Genomic DNA, 11309 nt, shown 5'->3' with positions numbered 1-11309 from the left:
TGGTGCAAACTTTGAAAGATAATTGACCATGCCAAGAATTGTTTCAAGTTCACCTCGGTTCTTGGGTGGTGTCATCTATTTTATGGCTGCCACCTTCTGAGGATCAGGTTTGATTCCATCCTGAGTAAGGCGGTGGCCAAAATAGCTGACTTCAAGGACACAAATAGCTCTTTTTTCAGGATTAAGACGCACTCCCTTTTCTCGAGAGTGTTCCAGGATAGTCCTGAGATTACAGTCATGTTCCTCCTTGGTCTTCCCATAGACCAAAATCTCATTCACAATGGCGACAACTTCAGGCAGACCTTCATAGATCTTGTCTATTTTCTGTTGGAAAATGTCCTGAGGGCAAAGGGAATTCTCCTTGGTGGATGTATGACTGGTGTGGCTGAGGGGTCCAGATGAATGTTGCCTTCTCCAGGAAACAGACCAATTCCTATAAACACATCAGCAAATTCATCTACAATTGACTCAGAATCTCTCTCTGGAGACGATACCGACAACACCAGCTTAATCATGTCCAAATCTAAGCAAGCCAGAGAACAGTCCAAGAACAGGTGGTGACTGGGTATCCATAATGAAGAAATCTAGTGGCATGGCACTCTTTTTATATTTGCAGTGCAGCTGGCATGTGCCTTTATCTGGCAATTGCTGTCCGCCATATCCTGTCAATCTTTCTGTGTTTGCTGCATCTTTGTCTCTGTTGCCAATTTGTTGAACTCTCTTGCAAGAATTACATTAACCTGAGCACCTGTGTATAGTTTAGATTTGAGTAGCGCACTATGTTCTCCTATCTCAACTTCAGTGAATGCTTGCTCTGATGCTGTGAATGTGTTTTCGTTTGTGACTGTGTCAATAAAGAATTCACTCCTCACATCAGCATATCCATCTTCAGTTTTGTTTTCGCTTACAGAATGCACTAACTTGGATTTGGACTTGAATACCTTTGCAAAATGATTCCACTTGCCACATTTAGCACACTGCTTTCCTTTTGCTGGACACATTTCTCTTCTTTTGTGTTCTTTCCCACAGTATTTGCATGTATTGAGGCGTTCTGCCTGCACGTTGTTGGTTTTTGTGCTGTTCTCATGTCTCCGTCACATTTTTGTGACGCTTTCTTATCGCATGCACTTGTTGCTCATGCTCCACATTCATGCTTCCACTCGCCATGCTCTTAATCTCATGCGATCTGGCAATGTCAATTGCTTACTCTAACGTTAATTCGGCACCTTGGTTGAGAAAAGTCTCTCAAACTTGTGGGGAATAAATGCCAAAAATGACACAGTCTCTCACCATTTTCTCAGGGTTCGTGTTACCACAGTCTTTAACGAGCAATCTGAGCTCAGTTACAAAATGCTCAAATGTTTCTGTGGCAGACTGCGTTTGTTCACTGAACTTGTATCAGTGCAATAATTGGATTAGCCTTTGGTACTATGTAAGCTTCAAAATGGTCATAGTAAGTTTTGAGCAAGTTAGCTTCATCTGCGGTGAGATTCCATGTGTTATGTATACCCAAAAACATCAATTCAACATGTTGCTTAAACTTTCTCCATGTGTCGGGAAGATTTTATGATTCCAAGTCCATTCGTGGTGCAGGCACTCTGGCAGCATCCATGTTCGTGATTTACTCTGACACCATGTATTATTTTAATGAATGATGACTGAGACTAATTCCATGTGATTTCACACACCACCACTTTATTCCATCTCCTTCTAGCTTCCATATCAACATGACCTACTTTTTACCCATTGCCCCCTAGAGTCTATATGCAACAATTGCATAACATATATAGCACTCATATATGTATCTGGGTGATTCTCACGAAATCTTGGATTTAAAAATTTCAAACATGAAAATTTTAAAAATTCTTTTATTTTTTTTTTAGACATTAGCAACAAAGTCTGGAGTATTTGTGAACATTAATTTAAAAACTTTTACTTACCATTTAACAGCTTTTTGAACATAATTTCCAAAATAAGTCCTAAAAAATCTCATTACCGCAACACTGTGAAAACATTAACACTGATAGAAACGCAAATACAATTTCACAGTTTTAAAAATGGATTATTACTTCAAGTTCTGAAATAATATTTATTTTTAATTTAATAGTTTTTTGACTGATTTCTCTCATTACCGCAACACCTTCCACAATTTACAACCATTTTTTCTTTATATTTTGAAGAAACCTGAGATTTTTTCAAAATGATGTGACAAACCTGAGAGAACATAATTTTAAGATTCTGCACATGCATTTAAAATCAAAGTACTATATTTCTATTAATTAAATTAACATCTAATAAACATGAGTTTCAGTAATGATATATAGATTTTGGTAATGAGGTTAATTATTTCGGTAATGATAATAACTATACTAGTCTGAGATTTATACTGAGACTTGTACACTTCATAAGAGATATTTAAAGTTCTCTTTACCACAACTGGCCTTAAATGGTTGCGGTGTATGAGAATGGTGTTGCGGAGGAGGAGGTGCCTCAGGATGTTTTGCTAACAATAGAGAAGCCATGATGGCTTTACTAATTTTTCTCAATGCATATAATTAGACCTTAATAAAGTACATTTTCCTAAAAAAATTGTAAATCTAAAAATTTTCGAAATGTAGAAAACTTCCTGTTTGGGTAATGATGATCAAAAAGTGGTGTTAAGATTCTGACAATAGAATATTTAACATTTAACTGGAGAGATATGAAGAGATGATCTTACCTGGTCACCATCTTGAAGTAACTGTCCCATGTGCTCCATCACTCATAATCACACTTTATTTCCATTCTGTATGTGTGTTTAAACAGTCCTCAGGATGAGAACATCAGGCATGGACACATCATTTTACTACTTTTTTTCATTATTATTATACATGAATATTCAGTAAATAATTTTTCTGTCATCTAGAATAATTTAGTAGAACTTCCATTATTTTTTTTTCTAATTTTTGTTATGTTAATTTGTTTAAATTAAATCATAACACACATTCAGACACAGCTGGATGTGGTAATGAGAATTTCAGCAGAAAATGCAGTAAAATAGAAAAATAATTCATTCTCATGTTGAAATTCCACATTGTGCAAGGTAGAGAACAGTGCTGTCTTTATTCTGATGCTTTTTTATATTATTAATTATATTACTTAAAATCATTAGTGCCGTGGTGTTTCAGTGGTTTCGTGAGAATCACCCATCTATATTCAAACAGTTGAATATTACAGTATGCTTCTCTCTAAAGTTTTTTTAATAATAATAAAGTTGTAAATGTTGGGAAAACATCTCAAGTTCAAATTTGAAAATAATTTCCTATAAACATATTTTACATGTTCATTGTGAAAATCTTTTCTAAAAGTTCCTGAACTATTTTAACATTTTTACTGCTTTCGATCCTTATTTCTTTGTTGTTTTCTTTGTTCCTCTGATATTTAGTTTCGATTTGTTTTTAAAAGATCCAAAATCGATGTTACGGCACTTCCTTTACTGATCAGTTTTCGGATCGATCGATTATTTCGGTCTGCTGACTGCATATCGAATGTGCTGCAGCGATTAATCCTGCCTTCCTATCCGGGCAGATCCCAAACAATAGCACTGTGCTGCTAACACATAAACACAGGTAAAATAAATCTTTAAATACTGTCACATTATTGTAATTATTACTATTTTATGCAGAATGATAATTGTGTTGATGATGTACTGTGTTGTTAATTTGGAGATAATACAGTCTTGTTACAGAGCATTTTAAACTCTTATTAGCCAGTCGAAGGCTAGTTCAGCAGCTAAAGCATGGTTTTATTATTGCAGTTTAGTACATTTCTGTGTGTGTTTGTTTTATAACCTTGTGAACACGAGTCCAAATCTTTAAAAGTTTTTTTTATTATTAAAATCTGTATACTGAGCTGTATGTGGTGTAAACTTCAACACAAATATAAACTGTAGTTTAAAAACTCAGGGTTAATAATCCAAATAGCCGAAGTTTAACCTCCATGGTTCTTAAGCAAGTATTTTATGAGCAGTAATAAACCTGTACTGATTGTTACTCTGAATCTTCGACACATAATTAATTGAATGTTTCTTTAAACCAACAAAACTCCTCTGCAGCTGAGATGATTCTAATCTCCATCGTTCCACAGAGAGGAACACATCACCCAGAGCCACATGGAGATTATTAAACCTTTATTTCTATGAGATGATTGTGTTTTACATGCAACACTGTCCTTTATATTTTGTTTAGCTCTGGTGATGTGTAAATATGTGTAAGATTCTCTCACATCTAACCATCTAATAAAGGTACTCATGTGGTTGGTCACCTTCACTCTGATTCTCGTATAGTGGAGAAATGGAGAAGGGTGGAGAAATGGAGAAGGGTGGAGAAATGGAGAAGGGTGGAGAAATGGAGAAGGGTGGAGAAATGGAGAAGGGTGGAGAAACGGCACGAAACGATGCTGCTGAGGTTGCAGTTAGTGAGCAGCGAAGAGGTGACAATGAGGCTGAGTGTAAGTACACACCTCCCTGCACACACTCACTTAATTAAAGATTTCATATCAAGTTTTTTTTTGTGTTTGTGTTTGCTTCAACAGCAGCCGTGCATGTGTGTGAGGTGTGTGGAATGTGTTTTGAGACTAGGCGAGGGTTATCGAGCCACGCCCGCTCTCACCTGCGTCAGTTGGGTGTGTGTATGTCAGAGAGCAGCGGTGCCCCCATCAGCCTGCTGTACGAACTGATCACTGAGAGGGATGGGGCTTTGCCCTTTACACCCAAACACACATACACACACAGAGCCAAACACACCAGTAAACGTAGAGCCAAACACAGTTCAGGAACTAAACTGAAGATCAAAATCGGTGAGTTGGTGAAGAGACAGTGTGTTTCTGTCCCTGTTTCACTGAGAGACTCCTCCTCTTCCTCCTCCTTCTCCTCATCCTCATCATCTCCTCTTCATCACCACAAACCACTGAAACTACCCAAGACCTCACCCACTTTCCCAGCTCTGTCTAAATCATTGGGAGATCCACAGGAAACAGACTCGCCCCTTGACCTGAGTGAGTACACACACGCACACACACAGATCTGATGCTGCAGGAGTAAGGTGCATTTTAAAAAGTAATGTACAACAGCCTATTTAAATATACAGTATATTTAAATAATTTGCAAATATCATGAAATGTGAATGATCAGCACAGACCTGACTTCTGTGTGTGTGTGTGTGTGTGTGTGTGTGTGTGTATACGCAGTGGAGATGTCGGGTGTGTCCCAGCGTGATTGTGTACATGTGTGTGAGCTGTGTGGGGCATGGTATGAGACGAAGAAGGGCCTGGTCAGTCACGCTCGAACTCACCTGCACCATTTTGGAGTGGAGCTGGACCCTAAAGCCCCACCCATACAGGTCCTGCATGATCTACTCCAAAGGGAGGCAGGGTTAACAGAGCAGTGGGCATGTTCTGACCCACCGGTCCCACCTCCTCTTAAAAAGAGCAATCCCTCATCAATTAGAAAGAAAACACAGAGAGACAGTAAGTGTGTATGTGTGTGTGCGTGTGTGTGCGTGCATGTATTTCTGTTCAGACCAAACCTCGGTGCTGCTTGAGTGATGTCTGGTTATTTCCTGTCAGGTGATTCATTAAAGATTGCGAACTGTGAGTTTTGTGGAGAGAATTTTAAGAAGACTCAGAGTTTGGCGAGCCACGCCCGGTCTCACCTGCGCCAACTCGGCGTCACTGATTGGACCGCTCACGGCTCACCGATGGCGACACTCAGAGAGCTGATGGCCCGCCGTAGCTGTAGTGGTTTATCTCGGCCTACACTGACCACACCCTTGACCCCAGCTCAAGCCAAACCTTCATCTGAAGCTCTGCCCACACCTGTGCCAGGCCCCACCCCTGTCCGAGTGCCAAAAGCTAGAAAGGGTTCGCGGATGGCTGTGTCTAAACCAAAGGATGAGCCGGTGGAGTTGGACATCTCTGCTGGACAATCTACAAAAACTACATCTACACCCCCATCTCAGATGAATTTAACTACTGACCAATCAGCTGCTGATCACAATAGAGTTCCAGCCAATCAGAATATAACTCCAGGTAAATGTTGAGCTTCTTTCCACCTTTTATTGCCTTCTGTGGAAATATACTACAATCATAATGTTTCTGTGATTTGAATAAAATCAACACACCATACACCTTATTTATGAAGTAAGTGTGTGTGTGTTTCAGACGACAAGGTGGAGGTGGCTGTGGCCGAGCCTGTGAAGTGTGATTACTGCGGTGATCTGTTTGATAGCCGTAAAGCTCTGTCGTGCCACGCCCGTGCTCACCTGCGTCAACTGGGAGTGAAGTGGGCACCGTGCGCTTCACCCATCGACACGCTGCATGAGCTGATGGTCAGAGAGGGCAGATGGCAGGAGCCAGAGAACACACCGTCACCTGTGGACTTCTGCAGAGAGAAAACAGAGACAGACGGCGCAGGTTCAGGTACATCTGCCACTACATCACTTCTGCTGGGTTTAACCCTAGTAGTGCTAAATGACAGTCGAAGTAGAATGATGCTAGTCCACCGTTAAGAAGCCATTAAGAACCGTTCAGATCCCGTAGGGATTAAGGGGTTTGTGTACATCCCTGAACCTTAGAGCTGTGACCCTTGGAGTTTATTATAGAGGTCAGACAAAGAGCAAGTCTAAAGACCCCTGTGAAAGGTAGGGAGGAATATGGAGAGGCCATGGAAAATACTGGGATCTTTACTAAAAGATTTTAACCAATCGAGTTTTATCATAGAGGTGGCGGCGGATTTTAACTCATGACCTTCATGAATTCAGAAATGTAAATGGTGTGTGTGTTTGCTCATGCAGCTTGTGAAGCTACGTGTGAGCTCTGTGGATTTGACTTTGAGAACAGGAAAGCGTTGGCCAGTCACGCACGCGCACATCTCCGCCAGCAGGGTGAGCAGTGGAGCTCTAGCCAATCGCCAATTGTTGCCCTCAGCCAGTGGATGAGCAGAGAGCCGGAGAAGGTTGCTGCCCTTCATCAGCTCTACATGCAGGGGACATTACCACAGATTCGCAAGGTACACACACAGGCACAAAACATACAGAACACTCCTGCTGTAGATACAAGGATTGAAACTGTGTGTGTCTGTCTGTGTGTGTGTGTGTGTGTGTGTGTGTGTGTGTGTGTGTGTGTGTGGGACAGAGACGTGTCTTCTCTCCATTTCGCTCCTCTGATGCCAACTCTGCTTTCTCTGGTGTAAGTCGCCCCTCTCTTGCAGCTCGGCAGGGTAAAACTGGGGCAGGTCTCTCTTGCTCCCCCTCCTCCCACAGGAAAATGTCATCACATCGCCCCGCCTCCCGCTCAGCTGTTGATCATGGTAATGAAAAATGGTGACCTCACTTCCTGTTCAGTTTTAGTGACACATTTCTTATTAGACATAGTGTATATTATTAAAAAGACTGCCTTTGTGCTGGACATTTCCTTGCTTGTTGTGCACTAGTTAGGGTAGGAAATAATGGCTTCTACCCCCTGCACTGAGCGGAAGTGTGTTCTGTGTAATTACACCAAGGAAAGTCTGATAGTCTCATAGTTTTATTTCCATAGCCTCCTTTCTACTTGAAATATATTTTAAAGTGCATTCTTCCTGCAGGTTCTGACCGTCGGCCACCTAAACTGTTCCCTCTCAGAATGGGGGGGGCGGAGTCTCTGAAGCGTGTGGGTAATGCCCCGTCTCTGGTGCCCCGCCCACCAGAAACCAGTCTGGTTAAATTGGTGGGGAAGATTTACTCATTGAAGTGCAGGTGAGCTGAACATACCCACTGTGCACATTACATATGTACACACATAGCCCTGTCTTAGTGTGTGTGTGTGTGTGTGTGTGTGTAGGTTCTGTGAGCAGGTGTTTAGTGGACCCCTCTCTGTGCAGGAAGACTGGCTCATCCATCTGCGACATCACATCCTTAATCTCAGACCGGATCATGCCCGTAGCCCCGCCCCCTTATTACCTCATTCAGAATCTGCTCAGCTGATTGGCCAAGCTGTGTAGGGAGGTGGAGCACCGCCATGCCCAGTGCTGTTTAATTTACCAATTGTTTTATAATGTGTTTCTAACATTTTTTTTAAATAAAGGAAACCTGTCTGTAGGGTTTGGGGTAGTGATGTCATGATGTAGTGATGTCATGATGTAGTGATGTCATGATGTAGTGATGTCATGATGTAGTGATGTAGTGATGTCATGGACACTACTGAGGAAGCAGAAAAGGACACACACCTGAATGTACACAATAATCTCTCAATTTTTACCTCACTGTGTGAACTAAATGATTTTAAATGTTTTTATACTGTGAGATGACTTCTTTTACACCAACATGCTGTGTGTGTGTGTGTGTGTGTGTGTGTGTGTGTGTGTGTACTCGGACCAAAATACTGATGTGTTTGAGTTTCTGAAAATGTTATTTGTACACACAATAAAATCCTGATTTATAAACCTATCTCTTTGTGTGTGAGTGAGAGTGTGTGTGTGAGTGAGAGTGTGTGTGAGTGTGAGAGTGTGTGTGAGTGTGAGTGTGAGTGTGAGTGTGAGTGTGAGAGTGAGAGTGAGAGTGTGAGTGAGAGTGTGAGTGAGTGTGTGTTATTGTGTGAGTGAGTGTGTGTTTGTGAGTGAGAGTGTGTTTGTGTGTGTGAGATTGTGTTTGTGTGTGAGATTGTGTGTGAGAGAGAGTGTGTTTGTGTGTGTGTGAGTGAGAGTGTGTGTGAGTGAGTGTGTGTGTGAGCGAGAGTGTGAGAGAGTGTGTGTTTGTGTGTGTGTGTGTACTCGGACCAAAATACTGATGTGTTTGAGTTTCTGAAAATGTTATTTGTACACACAATAAAATCCTGATTTATAAACCTATCTCTTTGTGAGAGTGTGTGTGTGTGTGAGTGCGTGTGTGTGTGAGTGAGTGTGTGTGTGTTTGTGTGTGTGTGTGAGTGAGAGTGTTTGTGTGGGTTGAGTGTGTGTGTGAGAGTGAGTGTGTGAGTGAGCGTGTGTGAGTGAGAGTGTGTGTTATTGTGTGAGTGAGAGAGTGTGTAATTGTGTGTGTGTGAGTGAGAGTGTGTGTTTGTGTGTGTGTGTGATTGTGTGTGTGTGAGTGTGTGTTTGAGTGTGTGAGTGATGTGTGTGTTTGTGTGAGTGAGAGTGAGTGAGTGTGTTTGTGTGTGAGTGAGAGTGTGAGAGAGAGTGTGTTTGTGTGTGTGTGAGTGAGTGTGTGTGTGTGTGAGTGAGAGTGTGTGTTTGTGTGAGTGAGAGTGTGTGTTTGTGTGTGTGTGATTGTGTGTGAGTGTGTGTTTGAGTGTGTGTGTTTGTGTGAGTGAGAGTGTGAGTGAGAGTGTGTGTTTGTGTGTGTGTGAGATTGTGTGTTATTGTGTGTGTGTGTGAGAGAGAGAGTGTGTTTGTGTGTTGAGTGTGTGTGTGAGTGAGTGTGTTTTGTGTGAGTGAGTGTGTGTTTGTGTGTGTGTGTGTGTGAGTGAGAGTGTGAGTGAGAGTGTGTGTTTGTGTGTGTGTGTGAGTGAGAGAGTGTGTGTTTGTGTGTGTGTGAGTGAGAGTGTGTGTTTGTATGTGTGAGATTGTGTGTTATTGTGTGTGTGTGTATGTGAGAGAGAGTGTGTTTGTGTGTGAGTGAGAGTGTTTGTGTGTGTGTGTGTGAGTGAGTGTGTGTGTGAGTGTTTGTGTGTGTGTGTGAGAGAGAGAGTGTGTGTTTGTGTGTGTGTGAGTGAGAGAGTGTGTGTTTGTGTGTGTGAGAGAGATTGTGTGTTTGTGTGTGTGTGAGTGAGAGAGTGTGTGTTTGTGTGTGTGTGAGAGTGTTTGTGTGTGTGAGTGTGTGTGAGTGAGAGTGTGTGTTTGTGTGTGTGTGAGTGAGAGTGTGTGTTTGTGTGTGTGTGAGTGTTTGTGTGTGAGTGTGTGTTTGTGTGAGTGTGATTGTGTGTTTGTGTGTGTGTGAGTGAGATTGTGTGTTTGTGTGTGTGTGTGTGTTTGTATGTGTGTGTGAGAGTGTGTGTTTGTATGTGTGTGAGAGTGTGTGTTTGTGTGTGTGAGTGTTTGTGTGTGTGAGTGTTTGTGAGTGTGTTTGTGTGTGTGAGTGTGTTCGTGTGTGTGTGTGTGTGTGTTTGTGAGATTGTGTGTTTGTGTGTTTGTGTGTGTGAGATTGTGTGTGTGTGTGAGTGTTTGTGTGTGTGAGTGTTTGTGTGTGTGATTGTGTGTTTGTGTGTGTGAGTGTGTGTGTGAGTGTGTGTTTGTGTGTGTGTTTGTGTGTGTGTGAGTTTTTGTGTGTGTGTGAGTGTGTGTGTGTGTGTGAGTGAGAGTGTGTGTGAGTGTGTGTTTGTGTGTGAGATTGTGTGTTTGTGTGTGTGAGTGTGTGTTTGTGTGTGAGTGAGAGTGTGTGTTTGTGTGTGTGAGTGTGTGTTTGTGTGTGAGTGAGAGTGTGTGTTTGTGTGTGAGTGTGTGTTTGTGTGTGAGTGTTTGTGTGTGTGAGTGTGTGTTTGTGTGTGTGTGAGTGTTTGTGTGTGTGAGTGTGTGTTTGTGTGTGTGAGTTTGTGTGTGTGTGAGTGTTTGTGTGTGTGAATGTGTGTTTGTGTGTGTGTGAGATTGTGTGTTTGTGTGTGTGTTTGTGTGTGTGTGAGATTGTGTTTGTGTGTGAGTGTGTGTTTGTGTGTGTGTGAGTGTTTGTGTGTGTTTGTGTGTGTGTGTGTGTTTGTGTGTGTGTGAGTGTTTGTGTGTGTGAGTGTGTGTTTGTGTGTGTGAGTGTGTGTTTGTGTGTGTGAGTGTGTGTTTGTGTGTGTGTGAGTGTTTGTGTGTGTGAGTGTTTGTGTGTGTGAGTGTGTGTGTGTGTGTTTGTGTGTGTGAGTGTGTGTGTGTGAGTGAGAGTGTGTGTTTGTGTGTGTGAGTGTTTGTGTGTGTGAGTGTTTGTGTGTGTGTGTGAGTGTGTGTTTGTGTGTGTGTGAGATTGTGTGTTTGTGTGTGAGTGAGAGTGTGTGTTTGTCTGTGTGAGTGTGTGTTTGTGTGTGTGAGTGTTTGTGTGTGTGAGTGTTTGTGTGTGTGAGTGTGTGTTTGTGTGTGTGTGTGTGTTTGTGTGTGTGTGAGTGTTTGTGTGTGTGTGAGTGTTTGTGTGTGTGTTTGTGTGTGAGATTGTGTGTTTGTGTGTGTGAGTGTGTGTTTGTGTGTGTGTGAGTGTTTGTGTGTGTGAGTGTGTGTGTGAGTGAGAGTGTGTGTTTGTGTGTGAGATTGTGTGTTTGTGTGTGTGTGAGTGTTTGTGTGTGTGTGAGATTGTGTGTTTGTGTGTGTGTGAGTGTGTGTGTGAGTGAGA

The 11309-nt window shown here is 42.0% G+C and overlaps 1 protein-coding gene across 5 annotated transcripts; it reads left to right on the top strand.

Moving 5' to 3' along the window:
* The first annotated feature begins 3496 nt into the window (after window positions 1-3496).
* Window positions 3497-8770, top strand: wiza (WIZ zinc finger a). 5 transcript variants are annotated; one of them, XR_009206135.1, is made up of 11 exons: window positions 3497-3608; window positions 4325-4488; window positions 4573-5034; window positions 5227-5505; window positions 5605-6066; window positions 6199-6456; window positions 6831-7045; window positions 7171-7345; window positions 7619-7769; window positions 7855-8359; window positions 8726-8770. XR_009206135.1 is itself a non-coding variant. In XM_058404018.1 (10 exons), the coding sequence occupies exons 2-10, from the start codon at window positions 4332-4334 to the stop codon at window positions 8012-8014; spliced, it is 2316 nt and encodes a 771-aa protein (XP_058260001.1). In that variant the 5' UTR covers window positions 3497-3608; window positions 4325-4331; the 3' UTR covers window positions 8015-8459. The 5 variants fall into 5 exon arrangements, 3 of the variants coding, with proteins under 3 accessions (XP_058260001.1, XP_058259999.1, XP_058260000.1); XR_009206136.1 differs by lacking the exon at window positions 8726-8770 and having other exon boundaries at window positions 7247-7345; window positions 7855-7993; XM_058404018.1 differs by lacking the exon at window positions 8726-8770 and having other exon boundaries at window positions 4576-5034; window positions 7855-8459.
* Window positions 8771-11309: the final 2539 nt, after the last annotated feature.

Source organism: Hemibagrus wyckioides, linkage group LG11 (assembly GCF_019097595.1).
Source record: "Hemibagrus wyckioides isolate EC202008001 linkage group LG11, SWU_Hwy_1.0, whole genome shotgun sequence".
In the NCBI taxonomy this organism is placed as follows: domain Eukaryota; kingdom Metazoa; phylum Chordata; class Actinopteri; order Siluriformes; family Bagridae; genus Hemibagrus; species Hemibagrus wyckioides.
Note: the sequence above shows the minus strand (reverse complement) of the source record. Positions and strands in the feature narration are given on the sequence as shown.

Bases quoted from the DNA above. Each gene is read 5' to 3' on its own strand.
- wiza (XM_058404016.1), top strand. From the start codon at position 4,332: ATGGAGAAGGGTGGAGAAATGGAGAAGGGTGGAGAAATGGAGAAGGGT. The intron at 6,457-6,830 runs GTACATCTGCCA...TTGCTCATGCAG, and splicing joins GACAGACGGCGCAGGTTCAG to CTTGTGAAGCTACGTGTGAG. The intron at 7,770-7,854 runs GTGAGCTGAACA...GTGTGTGTGTAG, and splicing joins ATTTACTCATTGAAGTGCAG to GTTCTGTGAGCAGGTGTTTA.